At 41.7% G+C, this 16,550-nt stretch overlaps 1 protein-coding gene across 1 annotated transcript in view; it reads right to left on the bottom strand.

Annotated features, from left to right (window-relative positions):
* Positions 1 to 5,899: 5,899 nt before the first annotated feature.
* Positions 5,900 to 16,550, bottom strand: part of Erich1 (glutamate rich 1) — a 60,280-nt gene continuing 49,629 nt past the window's right edge. The window contains exons 4-6 of the mRNA XM_003479713.5: positions 14,330 to 14,794; positions 12,792 to 12,986; positions 5,900 to 10,274 (exon numbers count right to left, since the gene is read on the bottom strand). Of these exons, the coding sequence (XP_003479761.2) occupies positions 10,201 to 10,274; positions 12,792 to 12,986; positions 14,330 to 14,794 (734 nt within the window). The 3' untranslated portion in view covers positions 5,900 to 10,200. The remainder of the gene's footprint in view (positions 10,275 to 12,791; positions 12,987 to 14,329; positions 14,795 to 16,550) is intronic.

The following is a 16,550-nucleotide window of genomic DNA, read 5'->3' as shown; positions in this document are numbered from 1 at the left end:
TAACTACTAGTTTCTGACATTCCTGGGGCTGCTGGCACTTACAGAGATCATGCTGATATGCTTTGATGTTTGTCTTAATCATTTTCTTGGGAACAACAGAGCAGGTGCTTCAGTATATGAGGATTCATCAGAGGGACTGATCTTCCAGGGAACTCAGATGGAAAAACAGTAAGTTAGATATGATTATTTTGTTTCTAAAAGACAAAAACCATAGGTTGAAAAGGTGTTCCTGGTTAGGCAACTGGGAAGCCTGGGGGTGGAAGGACGCAGGCACATGGTGTGAGGGAAGCATATGAGCTTTGGCCAGGCTTGTCCTGTGTTTGGCAGCTGGAAGCATGAAAAAGTCTTGGGAGAAAGGAAAGCCCTGAGAGAGAGGAGTGTCCCAGGGAGAGGGGAGGGAGGAAGGGAAATAGGGTATAAGGGGAAGCCCTGGGGGAAACAGAGATAGGGAAGGTGAAGAAAAGGGGGAATTCTGAGAAGAGAGGGGAACACTATAGGAGAGGACTCTTGGGGAAAGCACGAAGTCTTGGGAAGGAGGAGCTCATGGTTGAGTATGCTGTTAGGAAGAGGGGTCTAGTGAGAAGAGGCAGGCCACTGGAGGCAAAACATGGATGAGTAGCTTTCCCACGCTGGTTCCTTGTTTCTCTTGGGTTCCTGGCAGACATGACTTGAGTCTCTTCTCTCCACCAAGTCTTTCTACCATTTATTGCTGCCTTGGACACAGCTAAAAACCATGGACTGAATCCTTTAAAAACCATAAACCATAAACTAACATAAACCTCTTCTCCTTTAGATTGTGGGTATCAGGTATTTTGTCTCAGTGATGAGAAAGTGACTAAAATTTTGGCACCAGGAATGAGGTTGTTGCCATGACTGATTATATAGTTCATAAGCCTCTGGAATTTGTTTACAGGAAAAATTTGAAGAAGCAGGCTAGAGAAGGCCTACAATGTTGTGAACAGTGGTTAATGTGCAATGCTGGTCAGAGTCAGGAGAACACAATGCTGATAGCAATGCAGAGAGTAAAGGTCAGGCTCAGGTGGTTTCAGCTGGGAACAAGCACTTCATTGGCAGTTGGACCAGAGGTCATGTATATTAAACTCTGGCAGAAAATTTGTCTACATTTCCCCCATGTCGGGAGATTTTTCAGGAAAAGTGGGAGGTGAGGGATACTGATTTATCTGGCAGAGGACATTTCAAGGCAGCTCAACATTCAGCTAGTGGCATGGGTCCTTTTGGTTGCTTTCAGCCAGGTTTGCAATGAGAATAAGGAACAAAAAGGCCCATTTGAAAAGTCTGGAGTTTTGTCTGAAAGGAAGTGCTACACAGTTGTGAAAAAGTATGGTTATTAAAAAGATAAGCATTCAAAAGAAGCCAAGTATTTTCCATCAGGGCAATAAGAAAGATATTTTGAGAGCATCTTAGGAATCAGCAAGTCCAAACACTTCATAGGCTCCTAAGTGTGAAACTGTAAAGCTTTAATCTGAGAAGAAAGGCCCTGAGCCCCCTGCTTGAGATGTGTCGCCTAGGAAACTGATTACTCAAAATTTATTTCACAGTGCTCATCCATTCAGACATGAAGAGGCCTCTGCAGCTGTGATCCAAGAGGCTCTGACTATTTTTCCAGCTGGTGGCAGACCTTGATACAGTCCATGTGGTGCTGGTTTTTCCAGCATACAAAATAAAAGTTGTGGGGTCAAGTAGGGCTTCAGATTTCAGAAGGACTGAGAGGTCAGGGACTGTGACACTAAGACAGTAGCAAATGAAGCCAAAAGTGCAGTGGAGACCCAAAGAAGTAGGAGAATCCAAGAATATGGAATGTCTGCTGAAGATCACAGGCAGTGAGCAGAAGCACCCCATGTGAGAAGCCACAAGGACTACAACCAACAACGCTGTAGGTGTGGACTTGGCCATACCTTTTAGAACTCATATCTTGCACAATTTTCTCTGGTTGTTAGATATGGAGTTACAGGATTTAATGTTTGCTTTGCTGTGTTCTGATCTTCCTTTGGTTCTATTTCTTTCTATCCTGCTTCCCCACTGCATGTTGGAAGTGTTTAATATTCTTTTTTGATTTTATAGGGGATCATAGCTAAGACTTTGCCTGAGTCTCAAAGTAGATGTTGGGCTTATATTTTTCAGCAACTCTGGGACCATTAAAATTCTGGTGACTCTTAAGAGATGGACTAAATGTATTTTGCATAAGGAGATGTGTATATTTTGGTGGATGGGGTGAAATGTTATGAGTATGTGGTTAGGAGATGTGTCCTGGTTGAAGGCAGGTCATCAAGGGCATGACCTAAAAGGGTATATCTTACTCTCTGGCTCCTTCTGTTTCTCTGCTTTCTGGTTGTCATGATGTGAGCAGCATTCTTCTGCCTGGTTCTCCCACCATGCCATTTCTGCCAAGGACTTACACATTTAAAAATTGTGGGTCAAAATAAACTTTTCCTCTTCTAAGTTGTGACTGTTGGGTACTGTATGCAACAATAGGCAAGAGACTAAAACAGGAACCTGGGAACAAGACAAGCTCCTAAAGTAGAGGAGAGTCCTGAGGGAAAAGGGGGCCCTGAGAGAACCTTGAGAAAAGGTGTAAAAAATATGTTCAAATATTTGGCAAAAAAAGTCAAATCTATTTCAGAGCTCTCTGACCTGGTGCAGGGAGCTAGATCATGGGAGGCAATAAGTGAAAGAGCTGAAGGTATGCATGGGAGCCTCTGTTTAGCCAGGATCTTCAATACAGGACAGGAAAAAATGTCTACACATGTCCTGGCTTTCAAGGCAACACTACTCAAAAGCCAATGCTTTCTGTTTATTTCATACCTATTAGTCTCCTTTTCATTCAGTGCACTTTTCTCCCTTCATTGATGAAAATATAACCAAAAAAAGTCATGGACACTGTCATATGGAATGCCTTTCTACACTTGATTAACTTTTTCTGCTGGCAATTCTTAAAGGAAAGAAGATGGAAAAGCAAACCTAGGGCATCCCAAGTGCCTCCCTGTTGCTAAAGGGCTGAGAACACAACAGGAGCTTACTAAAAGCAGCTTGTATGTTTCTGGGTAGAGGCTGTATGAGTGTGAATTATATCCATCTGCACCCAGGTGTCTGCTTCTTCATGTATAACAATCAACAAGGATTGGGTAGTGCATAAGTAGGCTGAGCACAGGCGTCATTGAGTGATTGTGCCACACAAGCCATGCAGGCATGTGGCTAGCCACCACAGCACTGCCATCACCATGGGTCAGCAGCAAAAGTACCATTTCCTCCTTTTTGTGTTCTGACACTTCCTGTGGCTGCTCTGAAACTTAACGGCTACTCATAGTTTAGTCCATAGAGGGGAGTCAGCTTGGAGTCTTTTACATTCCCAGGGCCCACTTGTCCTTTATTTGCATGGACATTTCTTTCACAATCTAATGGCAGTTCTCTACTGATCCTGTGGGAGCATCACATTATGAAGATTTGCTGAAACAGGCTGCCTTATCCCAGACTGGTTCCCAAAGTCTGTGTGGCCTCCTCTCTTTCATTAGTAGGAATCCTCTTCCACTGACTCCTCTTTTTCTGAGAGTTCTGCTGAGATCTCTACACCAGAGGGCTCTGGTGGTTCCTTGGCTTTATTATCCATGCAGAGGATGTCCAGGAAGGGCCTTCACCCAACCTCCACAGACCTCTTAAAGGGCTCACCAAAGCTGCTTCCTCCTTGCCAGCAGGCCCTGACCCCTTTGCTGCAACCTCTGCAGCCCTTCTGCCTGAGGCTTAGAATTCAGGCATTCAGATCTTGTGCTCCCAGGACACTAGCTGCTATGATTGTCAAGCACATTTCTTCCTAGGGATGGGAGAAATCAGCCTTGCCGCATGTTCCCTGTTACCCTCCCAATCTTCTTTTACCCCCAAGGTGACTGGAAGAGATGGAGCCAGTGATGGAGTGGGCCTTGCTCAGGTTCCATATTGCAGTGGCTAAAAGGTGGTGCTCTCACTATAGCTACAGACTGAGCTGATGTGGTAGATTGACAACTGGTGGTCAACTTGTAACATTCAGCTGAACTGAATCATTGTGGTGCTGAGGGTGGGTGGCCCACCTAAGAATTGTTGCCAAACAACACAAAAAGGAGAACAAGAGAGGAAAAAGTATTGTTGTTGGCTCTCCTTGTGCTGTTGGTCCTGTTGGAGGAGCTTGTTAGAATTTCTTTCCTGATCTGAATTTGGCTGTGCTCATCATCAGAAGAGTTCAGGACCTTGTTGATGCTGAGAATGGTTGTAGTTCACTTTGGGGAAGGTCTGGTCCTTACTTTGAGCATCACTTCCTGCCTCCAGGGGTGAAGCTAGTGTGCTGCTCAATTTCCTGGAGAAGCTTGTCATGCTGGCTTCCTGCTATGAACTTGGCTGTTCTCATCGCTGCTGAAGATGGCTATGGTACTTTTCAGGAGTTCTTCCTGGCTCCAATGCAGATTCCTCAGCCTCTGGCACAGATCTTTCATTCTGCTGCCATAGACTTTCTAACTTCTATCACTGATCTTTGAGCTTTCCCAGTGTAGATCTGTGAAACAGATTTGCATGAGACACTGTTATGGGCTCTAGGTCTTCAGCTGGACTCATGCAGGACACTGCTAGGACAGCTGGACTCATGCAGGACATCTAGGATCCAGGGTCCTAGATGGATTCTTTGGGTCTTCATGTGTGGACAGATTTCCTGCACTTTTTTTTTTTTTGTATTTTGACTCTTTGGGTGACATTTATAAAATACTTCTATAAATTATGTGTCCTGTATTAAGTTGTTTTCCTTGGTGACCCTGACTACAAAATTGATACCAGAGGTGGGGTGTGCCATATAATCAACTATCAGAGGAAAAGAACGCTCGAGCCTGGCTTATGGATGGTTCTGCACATTATGCAGGAACATAATTGGAAAACTGATGACAAAGATATTCAGGAAAGAGGTATGTGGATAGGCCTCTCCATATGGGCAAAAGATATAAAAACATTTGTTTCCCATGTAAACCCTCAGCAAAAGATATCAGCAGAAAAGGTCTTTAATAATCAAGTGGACAAGATGATGCTTTCTTTGGATAGTGGCCATCTCCGTTTTCAGCTATCCCTGTCATTGCCCAATGGGCCTATGAACAGACTGGCCATGGTCACAGGGATGAAGGATATGCATGGGCTCAGCAACACAGACTTCCACTCACCAAAGCTGATCTGACTATGGCCATCACTAAATGCCTAATGTGCCAACAGCAGAGACTAACACTGAGCCTCTGATATGGCACCATTCCCTTGGGTGGAACACCTGTGACCTGGTGGGAGGTTGATTATATTGGACCACTTTCATCATGGGACTGTGCTTTGTCCTCAGTGACATAGACATTTATTTTGCATATGAATCTGCCTTCACTGCACATAATGCTTCTGCCTAAACTACAGAATGCCTTATCTACCATCATGGAATTCCACATAGCACTGCCTCTGACCAAGGAACACATTTTACAGTCAAAGGAGTGAGGCAATGTGCTCATGCTCATGGCATTTACTGATCTTACTATATTCCTCCATGGTAAGTGGCTAGATTGACAAACCAGAAGTAGCTGGGCTGACATAAAGGTAGAATGGTCTTCTGAAGACACAGTTACAGCACCAGCTGGGTGGCAATGGATTTAAGGGGTAGGGTAAGGTACTTCAAAGACTGTATCTGCTTTGAGTCAGCATCAGCTATATGGACTATGTAGCCAGGATTCAGGAGTCCAGGAATCAAGGGGTTGAAGTAGGGATGGTACCATTCACCATTACCCCAAGTGATCCTGTAACAAAATATTTGCTTTCTGTCCCCATGACCTTATGTTCTGCTGGCTTAGAAGTTGTTGTAGTCAGGGGTTGTACACAGAGAACAACTAGGATTAGGACATGGAGTTTATAATATTTTTATAATGGTCACCAGAAGTTAACACGGGGAAATGCAGGAAATCTATCTGCAACACCAAAGACATAGATTATTTAGTCAAGAGCCTAAACCCCACGGCAATGTCCCACATGAGTCTAGATAAAAACCCAGAGCTCAGGACAATGCCTCCACGAGTCCAACTGGAAGTCCAGAGCCCACAAGAAGGACTCACGCCAGTTTCTTTTATGGATCTGTGCCAGGAAGACCCAAAGGTCAGTGGTGGAAGCCAGAAAGTCTATGCCAGCAGGATAAAGGGTCTGTGCTAGTGGGATGAGGGTTCTACGCTGGAGCCGAGAAGTCACACTCACAACAAGGAGCAGGGCTAGCCTGAAAGGCACCACAGCTGTCCTCAGCGACACGGAGGCCCTGAGCTCCTCCTTCGACAAGCACAGTCAGGTACATGCCAGGAAGCAGCGTGACGAGTTCATCCTGGAGACCAAGCAGCACATGTCTTCCCCTCCGGAGCCAGGAAGCAATGCTCAATGTGAAGACCAAAGCTTCTCCAGGAGAACCAACAGCTCTCTTTGTCTTAAAACTTGAGGTTCAGAGTAAATAAATTACATGGTTGCATGCATATTTTGCACCACTGTAGAAGATAAATTGACCTAAATAGTATGCAACTTCATTTTCTTTTTTTTTTTTTTTTTTGTCTTTTTCGTTTTTATCGGTACCAGGGATCGAACTCAGCAACTTCATTTTCAATTGCAACAGGGCTAAACAGATCATCATGTTTATGTTGACACAGCAGAGACAAGATTCACTTGTTTTGTTTTCTAGAAGACATGTTTTTCTTTTTGGAATTAGAATGATACACAAAACTAGTGAATACTGATTTTCCTACCATCTCAATAATGTTCCTATTCCTCTGTACTTTTAGTGTCAGGTGAACGGATATAGAAGAATCCACAGACATAGTCATAGGAATTTCTGTGAAATCAAGTAAAGGGTCCGTAAATTAGAATTCCCTGCTCCTAAAACAGCAGTTATTCACAGGGCATTTTAAAGATGTAATGGTTCATACTTACAAGATACATGTTACATGTTCAGAATTAAGATTATGAGTCTGTCAATATTTATTTTCATATTGGCAAACACATATCGAAAAGGTTCTTTAAATGGTAGGTTTCACTTTGTACATTGACAGCTCATGGCCGGTGAGGCCACTGAAGTTTGTGGAGGAAGAAAATAGGCATCAGTGTCACTGAAGGGAGACAGACTAGGACCAGCATCCTTGTGGCAGTAATTCCTCACTCATTGGAAAAGGGTTAGAGGAGGAAGAGGCAGGATGGGTAGCATACTGCAGCAGATGACATCATCTCCTCCAAGGCTGCCAAAACATGGAACAGTAATAATGCTCTACAGCATTCTTCTCAGTAGCCTTTCCTCTGAGTATCACATTTGGTAGAGGCAGGCGTCCTGTCTTCATGACATGAACCTGCTGATAACATGTACTTTATTTGCCATTAACTGATTTTCTAGGACCTGTCCTGGTGTCAAGGCCTACGTGTGACCAATCACCAATTCTAGCTAAGCTGGGCGGTATGACTTGGTCATGGTCACAAAAGGACCCATCTTCAGAACCATTTGTTTTCAAAAGGTTCTACATAGTGTAAGTGACTTCTGTTGGAGACCTGGCAGCAATGACACCAGGATATCCTGTCTTCTCCTTTCATACACAGGCTCTGAGTTTTAGCTGGCTGGGCTCAGATGGATTCAGCAGTTGTAAAAGTGCCGTGGCTACACCTTTGAGTCTGCTCAGCATTCATGCCTCAAGCTATTTCTGTAGGACACAGCTGATCACCAGTCTTCACAGGCAGATGAGTGCAGATTGATTATAAGATCAAATCTAAGACCTGTCCTCACTTTTTGACTGTGCATGGAGCAAAGTGCAATGGTCCAAAGATTCCATCCCTGACTCAGTTCAGAGAGGTGGAAGATGTCATTCCGGATTTACTTCTGAGGGCAAGTGATGCCATTCATACAAGAATCCAAAAAAAAGTATTATTTGCACCAACAGAAAAAGCCCAGACTAAATTTATATGGAACCTCAAGGGTTCTTGAATAGCAAAACAGTCTTACAAAAGAACAAGTTGGAGGCCAGAGATTTAGCTAGTGGCATAAGTGCCTGCCTGGCAAGCATAAGGTAATGAGTTTGATCCCCAGTACCACACACACATACGAAAAAAAAAAAAAAAAAAGGAAGAAGTTGGAGGGGTTACATGTCTTAATTTCAGAAGAGCCCTAATATATACTGTTAATTAATTTCTGACAAAAGGACATATACTGGGAACAGTCTCTTTAACCCATGGTGCTGGAAAGCTGGATGCCTACATACAAAGAAAAAGATAGCCCTTTAAGTACATCATATACAAAAGTAAAGTCAAAATGAGTCAAACTAAGAGTTAAATGTAAGAGTTAAAGCTCTAAGGAGAAAAGACAAGGTAAAATATTTACAATATTGAGTTTGTGGTGATTTCTTAGATACTAGAAACACAGGCAAAAACGGAGAAAATAGAGAAGTTGAAATTCATAGAAATTTAAAAATTCAGCATATCAAAGGAATAAAAATGCAAGCCTCAGAAATGGGATAACTATTTCCAAATCATTTATCTGATGAAGAATTAAAAACTAGAATATATAAAAAACATATACAATAATACTAAAAGCCAAACAACCTAATTCACAAATAGGCAATGACTGGAACATACATTTCTCCCCATTTCTCCAAAAACACAGATCACCAACAGCACATAAAAAGATGCCCAACATCATTAGTCATTAGGGAAACAAAAATGAAAACTATCAAGGGATACGACCTCATACCTGTCAGGATGGCTATTAGCAAGAAAATGGAAAATCATAAGTGCTAGGCAGGGTGCGGGAGACTAACACCCTCATCCACTGATAATGAGAATGTCCATCATGGGAAAACAACCTCGAAGTTTCTCCAAAAGTTAAACATAGTTACCATCCGATAAGCAACTGTGCTCCTCAGAAGAATGCACACAAATGCATACATGTTCCTACAACTGTTCATGTTAGGCAAAACGGAAGACAATCCAAGTCCAGCAATAGACGGACAGACACATAAAACATGCTTCACATGTGCAATGAGGAACCGTCTTCAGCCACAGAAAGGAATGAATGGTGATGAGGACTGCTGGTCTAGCAAAGGGAATTAATGCCACCAAATATCCAACAGTACATTTAAAAATGGGGGTAAATGCTGTGTAGCATATACTTTATTACCATAAAGTTACTTTTTTCATGGATTGAGTCAATGACCTAAAACATTCTAATGAACTGATAAGTTTTAGTTAGGCATACTAAAAATAGGCAAAGCTAAAATAGGAAAGCGAAAATGGGAAAAACAGGCTTTTGACATTATTTTCAAGGTAGAGGAGATAATAAAATACATTCAGTTATAATCAAATTAATTTAACTTGAGGTTTTTAATACTCATAAGGAATCCTTAAGATTTTCAGACTCAAAGTGATTTAAAACTTGATTAAAAACAAGTAACAACTAAAAAAACCAACAACTTTAATTATATAACCTATTGTTATCATTTATGTCCAGACTTTCCCCTAAAATCTTATGTGCTAGTGCATAGGCGGGACTTTTGGGAGGTGACTGGATGACGGAGGCTTACCACTGACTTGCTCTCAGGAAGTGAAGCCTGGTAGGAAAAGGTGGGTAATTGAGAGCACGACTCAATAGAGTTTATCTCATTCCCGTTCCTCCTTTGTCTCTTCGTTTCCTGGCTGTCATGAGGTGAACAGCTACTCCTCTGCCAAGCCCTCTGCCATTCTGTTTCTTTGTTAGAGTCAGCTGACGATGGACTGACATATGAACTAAAATAAATACCTCCTTTAAGTTTTAGGTGTTATGCATTTTGAAAAAAATGACTAAAACAACTATATAGTTTAATACTGTGTCCCTTTTCAGTGTTTTACAGGAATTAGAAAACCAATCAAGTTTTATGTAGTAATTCAAGACATGCAATTGCAAATAAGTGAAATTTTCAATTTTATCCCATTTCTCATTTACAGTCTCAGATGTTTAAAGTCTCATAATCTTACCCATTATGTACAAACACAGGAATAAGTTATATGGCAGAAGTGTCTTCAAAGTCTCCAGGATTAGAGTTACAAAGAAAATATTAGGAATTTAATCTTCTTTGTATTTAAGAATGAACCCTCAGTCAACTTTGTCATTTACATTTTCTTGAAAATATTAATTCTTCTTAAAAAGACATACTGGTTTTATTCACTGTTTTTCTCAGGTAGGACATGTGTAATCCAGTAGTTAAAGAAGGCAGAGATTACTCTGGCGTAGTCTGGAAAGCAAAAAATAAAAACAATGACAAAAAATAAGTCAGAAAGTACTATTTTGTAGATATTAGTCTTTGGGCTCAAAGTAAACCCTGAAATATGGCATATGATCAACAAACACAGCGAATGTTTACATTAAATGTATTTTAAAAGACATGTTGCCATTAAAGTCCCTTAAAATACTCCACTGATTTCAAATACACTTCTCCCATTATTCTTGCCACTTTCTGAAGTAGATCTGCATGCACCCTTTTGCAAGTATCTTCGGTTGTACTGTCCTGGCTGTCCCAATGTCCTAAATTGACTCAAAATGTTAATCTTCCAGTCATTCTGACCTTGGAGAGGACCCAGAAGTCACATGGTGCCAGATCTGATAAATAAGGTGGATGAGGTTACACAGTTATGTTTTTACACAATGCAATCTTAGTATAAAAATGATGTCAATAGTCATACAACACAACTTGTTAACCATTCATCACATTACAAATATGACAAAATAGTAGGGCAATTCAGAATATCTGTAGTTTATCTGGGCCCTGAAGTTCTATCGGGCCTGAACATTATAAAATCACAGGTCAAAACTGCAGATTTCAAATCTGATCTGAAAGAAAGCTTTCAGATTGAAATTAAGGGGAAATAAAATTTCATGTCAAAGGCAGACAATTGGAAGATGGTTAGACTCTAAGTGAGATGTGACAGGTTAAACAGCATTTGGCTTTCATGAGGCCACTGCTGCACCAGGACAAGAGCCAGACATCACCCATCAGCCCTCCCATGACCTCCTGGAGAAGCACGGTAGCCATGAATTCAGTTCTCCTCAAATATAAGCTTTACAACAGGGGAAAACTCTAGGATCTAGTTCATAAAGCACCTGTTGTTTCTCTAGTCGTTAGTCATAGAGTACACACCAAGCCTATGAGCAGAGGCAAGGGAAGATACCTCCCAGTCCAGTCATATGTCAGCCTGGCCACGGAGTTGGTTCACTACTCTGATACAGATGTTCCACATCTAAACCAGGTCAGATCCAGAGATGGGGTGCTATGGAGAGAGAGGTCTCACCTTCCACCCATTCCACAGAAGGCACTTCAAGATCCTTCCAAGACCAGTGCTCTTCTGCCCAGAGCAGGTGCCTGACATCTGCGAGTCTCCTCTCCTCACAGATGGGATAATTTCTACAGCACCTCTCAGTGCCTGCATGTGAGAGCAATGCATCAAGTGACAGTTCTGGCCTGTAGCACGCTCACTGGTGACTCAAGGAAACAGGAGAATGTGAGACTTATACTGTTCCTGAGCTCAGCATGATCCCAGCACTTGTGAAGATGTCTACATCCTACTCAAAGGAAGTATCTATGATTTAGTAAAAATATTCCTGGGCCAGTGAAGAAAAAAATGAGACAAGCAGAAAATACTTTGTACCTAATTTTAAGTGCTAGTCCTATAAAGACGAGAGATAGAACTACCAGGTAGTTTCCAAAGAGTTATGTAGGCTAAATAGTCAATAGATAGATCCAGGGCTTGAACACAAAGCTTCCTCATTTATTAGATTTTATTTGACAAAGTAGCTTGACACAGAAAAGCTTTAAGACCAACTCTATTGTATGCTGAAAGGGAACTGACTTTACAGAAGTCAGGTTCATATGTAAGTTTCCATCTGCTCTGGTCTTGATATAGAAGCCCAGAGACCTACTGACTGCAGTGAGCCTGCCAGGAGCTTCCCACTTCTCTGAATAAAAGCCCACAGGGTGCCATGGCTCTTGGAGCACCTCCATAGTATTGTCTTCTGCTGTTGACTCATGGGTCATTGCTGTGTCAGAAAGGTCACACTTGGCTGCAAGAACACCTTGCACCTGCTCCTCACTCTTTTCCTAGCCTCATACTCACAAGACCTCTTAAATATTTCACTTGCTCTCTGGCTCATTTTGTCTCTACACTCGCTTCTGTGGGTAGAGCCTTCATCTATCTGCCTCCATGTTGTATGCTAGCATCCCAGATGAGTGAGAGACACCCCTCTCCTCCATATACATGCAATAATTCCCCTGCACATGCAACCCATGATAACCTCCCTGCTTACAAATCAAATGCTCACTGTCTCTACTGTTTACTTATTTGCTCTCCCAGTGCACACCCACTGTTTCACTGTTTCTTGACTTAGTTTTATCTTTTAGAATGTGAATGTTGGCCCTTCACAGCACAATGAAGTCTCTGAATATAGAGGCCTGTGTCATATATCCAAGAGCTTCTTACAGCCAGCAGCAGCTCCTTCTCATTCATTCACTCAAGTGAAACTTGCCCAGTACTTCCTGTGGGACAGTACATACTCTGCCGGCAGCGGCTGCAGGATTCTATGTGTCCCCACACATGGCACTACATGGCAAGCACGCATTTGGCCCTAGCATACCATAACTGGGAATCCAACAAATACTGGGGAAGTAATCATTAGAAGCGTTACCATGATAACTTACTCTTTCAAAACATGACCAGCACGTGTGAGGTGGTGTGACGAGTGCACGTGTGGTACTCACCGAGAGGCATTGTGCAGTGCTCCGGGAGCAGCTCCAGGGCCCGCTGCAGTCTTGTCGTGTCATGCAGATGTAGCAGTGTTTTCATATGGTCCACAATGAGCACATCCGAGGGAGGCATGCAGTGAGACTCAAGACAGTGGAGCAGCTCTTCAGCAGTTTCCACTTGGATAGCCGAATCCGTGTCTTTGGAGACACCTAACAGAAGTCAGCATCACTTAGAAATGCAGTTTTGGTTTCACTTTTTTAAGCTAAACATAGATTTTCATTTCCTAGAGAAGACTCAGACATTCATTCCACTTAGAACAAGACAACTGAGAGAGAACCAGAGACCTCTGACAAGCAAACGTGACAGCAGAATGCCACTGTGTGAACAATGGAAACTCAGTATATGCCTTTAAGGTTTTTTAATTTTAGGTCTGTCATTTAAAACCCCTTCCAAGTATGACATATGACTCAGAGTCATGGACAGCAGCAGGATAAATCTGACAATGACACATTTGCTACATTCATGTCATGTATCTTTCAAAAACAAAGCAAGACTGCTGAGGCATTTAGGACAAAAAAAGGAAAGCCAGGCAAGCAAGCTCCTAGATTCTCCTTTCTCTACTGAAAGTCTAGGTACAGTACTGGCCTTATAAGATAGGTATTATTTCTTTGACTACTTTTAAGATGCTTCTCCACAGTTTAATAACTAGAGTATGCTTAAGTGTGGTAGTGTTCATTTTAAGCTGATTTAGTTCACAAAGCCTTTGAAAGCTGAGACTGTCCTCCATCATTCACAACCCTTTCTCTTATCATCTCTTCAGGAACAGCCCCTGCTCGGCCCCTGGTCCTGCACCTTGGACTCCAGTCCCGCAGGTGGCAGAACTGCTCGCTGTCTCTACTGGGACAGGCTCTTTTCTTCGTTTTTCGTTTTCTTTCCACCCTTCATCTTGGGAACTTTCTTTGATCTGTTTTCTCAGTTGTTAATTCTCTTTTATGTTGAATCTAATATGCTGTTTAAGCTTATGTTCTAAGTTTCAGTTATGTAATTTTCAGATCTAGAAATTCCATTTAATGTCTTAAATGTTATTCATAAGAGCACTGTCAAACATCTTGCTGACACGAGAATCCCTGGCTGTCTGTCCTAAATAGCATTGAAATAGGGAAAGTGGTAGTTTGGAGTGTCCTGGGCTTCAACCATGCCAGCTCCTGGTGACTATTTGCTTTCTTTGGTTGGTTGCTAATATAGAGTTATATAATTGTGCATACTCATCCATGAGGATATATCTATTCATATTTGGATCATATCCTATATCAATACGAATAGTTACTCAAAAATGCTCACTGAGCCCAAACCCATGTTTACCAAGGAAACATAGCATAAGCTCTTTGGTGGAAACAAACTAATATTCTGATTTAACCTCAGAACTCATTATTTACTTTGAATATATTATATGCTTTATATAGTAAATCTTTAAATATTTTACTATACTTGGTTATTTTTCAAAATATTAAGTGGATGCCATTATACAAAGGAAAACTAGAACAAAACCTACCATCACAGAAATACATTTCTTGGGTTGACTTCAGAAAGTTCAGGATGCCATCAACCTTCCTGTCAGTGATCTCCATGTCTTCCTGGGTGGGGGCTGTGTCATCCTTTGAGCTGGCATCCCCTGTGGCCTCCTCCATGGCCTTGGGGACTCTATTTCTAGCAGCCCTGGGCATATCTTCCTGGTCACTGCCACTCTCCTTAGGCTGGTATGTAAAGCTGGCACTGGAGGCCTTGGTCCCTAAGCCAGCGGCTCTTTTCTTTCTAATTTGCTGTTTCTTTTTCAGCTTCCTTTTCTTGTTTTTGCTTATTGTGAGGCCATCTGTATGCTGCGACTGTAATTTTGCTTGTAAAAGGCTCTGTTGCTCTGATTCTGCTTGTTTTACATGAACATTATTGGAATTTTTAATTTTTTTCTTCAGTTTACGCTTTCTAATTTTTTTCTTTCGTTGATCATGAGGATCTTGATCTGTCAAAAAAATTAAAATGCAACAATTTTTAGTATAATGGGACCATAACAAACACATTAGGATAAATAAATTTTCCTCAGGACTTGACAGCTATATGTAAAAGGAATCTAAACTATTTACATCAGTGATTTTCAACTTTCTTTCACAGTAATTACAGTACCAAGGATGCTGGGATGAACCATAACATAAATTAGCAACGTATCTTTTTTTTCTCCAAAAAGATGTGTGTACACAGAGTTGATACAATTCTGATATCTAGTGTATTTTTAAGAGCATGAGCTGCTATGGAGGACGTAAAATTTCATCCTATGGCCCTGGAGTAAACCCATGAATTCTTACATTGCTTACATTCATTTTAGAACCTTTTAGGAGTTTCTTGTAAGGATAAAATATAAATAATGAGGCCTTGCCCATCTGAACAACAGGTCACATTTTGAAATGAAGACTGAGTCTGGGCTCTGGGTTAGGGGAAGTTGGTACATAAATGAAACAGGTCAGCGGTGTGTTGGTAAATGGTTAATGGACAGCTAATTGGGTAGAAAAGTCCTGAGTTGTACCTCTTGTCAATTTCCCTGGTGTAAACACTCCTAGTACAGCGGACTTCTAACTGCCACTGTCTGCCACTGACTGGCAGGAGATCTCACAGGTGAGCCTTCTGTGCTGGAGGGAGTTGCACAGCACAGAGAGGTGGACAGGGGAGAGAGCAGGGAGGAAACAAAATCAGTGGCTAGTAGTGCTGATAGAGAGCAGAAATGCCCTGTGCATCAGTCCTACGATGTGATAAGGAAGGTCTCCAATAAGTAATGGACATTGGGCATACCTGATTACTATACTTGGTTATTTTTCAAAATATTAAGTGGGTGCCATTATACAAAGGAAAACAAAGCACGAGCACTTGAAAGTGCATGTAGAGATTGAGAAAAAATGTGAAATCCCACGCTGCACGTAGCCAGGCCTGCACACCCTTGAAGGTTACCAAGCATAGAGACCATATCCACACATGGTCCTTCTGTCACCATGGCTCACATCTCTCCAGGCCCTGCCTGGGTAGATCTACATCTGCAAAACTGGCTGCCATGTCTCACTGTGATTGGTTATCAGACAATTCACATTTTTAGGAAATTCTTGTTCAGTTTTCCTCAATTGTACAAGACCCTATCACAGATTCTTAAGAGCAATGAAGATTAAGTAATGTATATGAAACTTGTGAAATACTCTATAAAGACCAGATGTTATTATACAGAATAAAAAAAAAAACCTCTTTTCCTGAAACTTCTATTCAAGGGCTTTAATCTGCCTGTGAAATCAGAAAGTGCCTAATCTGTCTTCCATAGTTAGTTCTTCAAAAACAGTTTCACATCCCACTTAAGTTTTCTTAATAACCTCAATAGTGCTGTCCATGGAGTCCAGGGTTCTTCCCTTGCCTGTACACAATGTGTCTGTGCATGCAGTCCAACTCCCATTGAGTGTGAAAACACACAGAATAGTCTCTGCTCTAACCGTCATCAGATCTTATCTCTCTTATATGACATAAACCCCTGAATCTCCTCCCCAGGCTTTGTGCCATTGTCAGATTAGCTACTGTGTTTTGGGAATGGTGAACAGTTTCACTGCTATTTTTGAATGAGAGTTCTCAGTTTTCTCCTGATACACTTAGTAACTGTATCTATGAAATCTACTGCTACCTCAAACTTGGCATAAAGCCAAAACTAATCCTCACAAAATCATGACATAGATTATGGTCTAGCCCATAAT

Source organism: Cavia porcellus, unplaced genomic scaffold, assembly GCF_034190915.1.
Source record: "Cavia porcellus strain 051 isolate PalLab524CR breed Dunkin Hartley unplaced genomic scaffold, mCavPor4.1 scaffold_24, whole genome shotgun sequence".
Lineage (NCBI taxonomy): Eukaryota > Metazoa > Chordata > Mammalia > Rodentia > Caviidae > Cavia > Cavia porcellus.
This window is presented reverse-complemented; position numbering and strand designations above follow the sequence as displayed.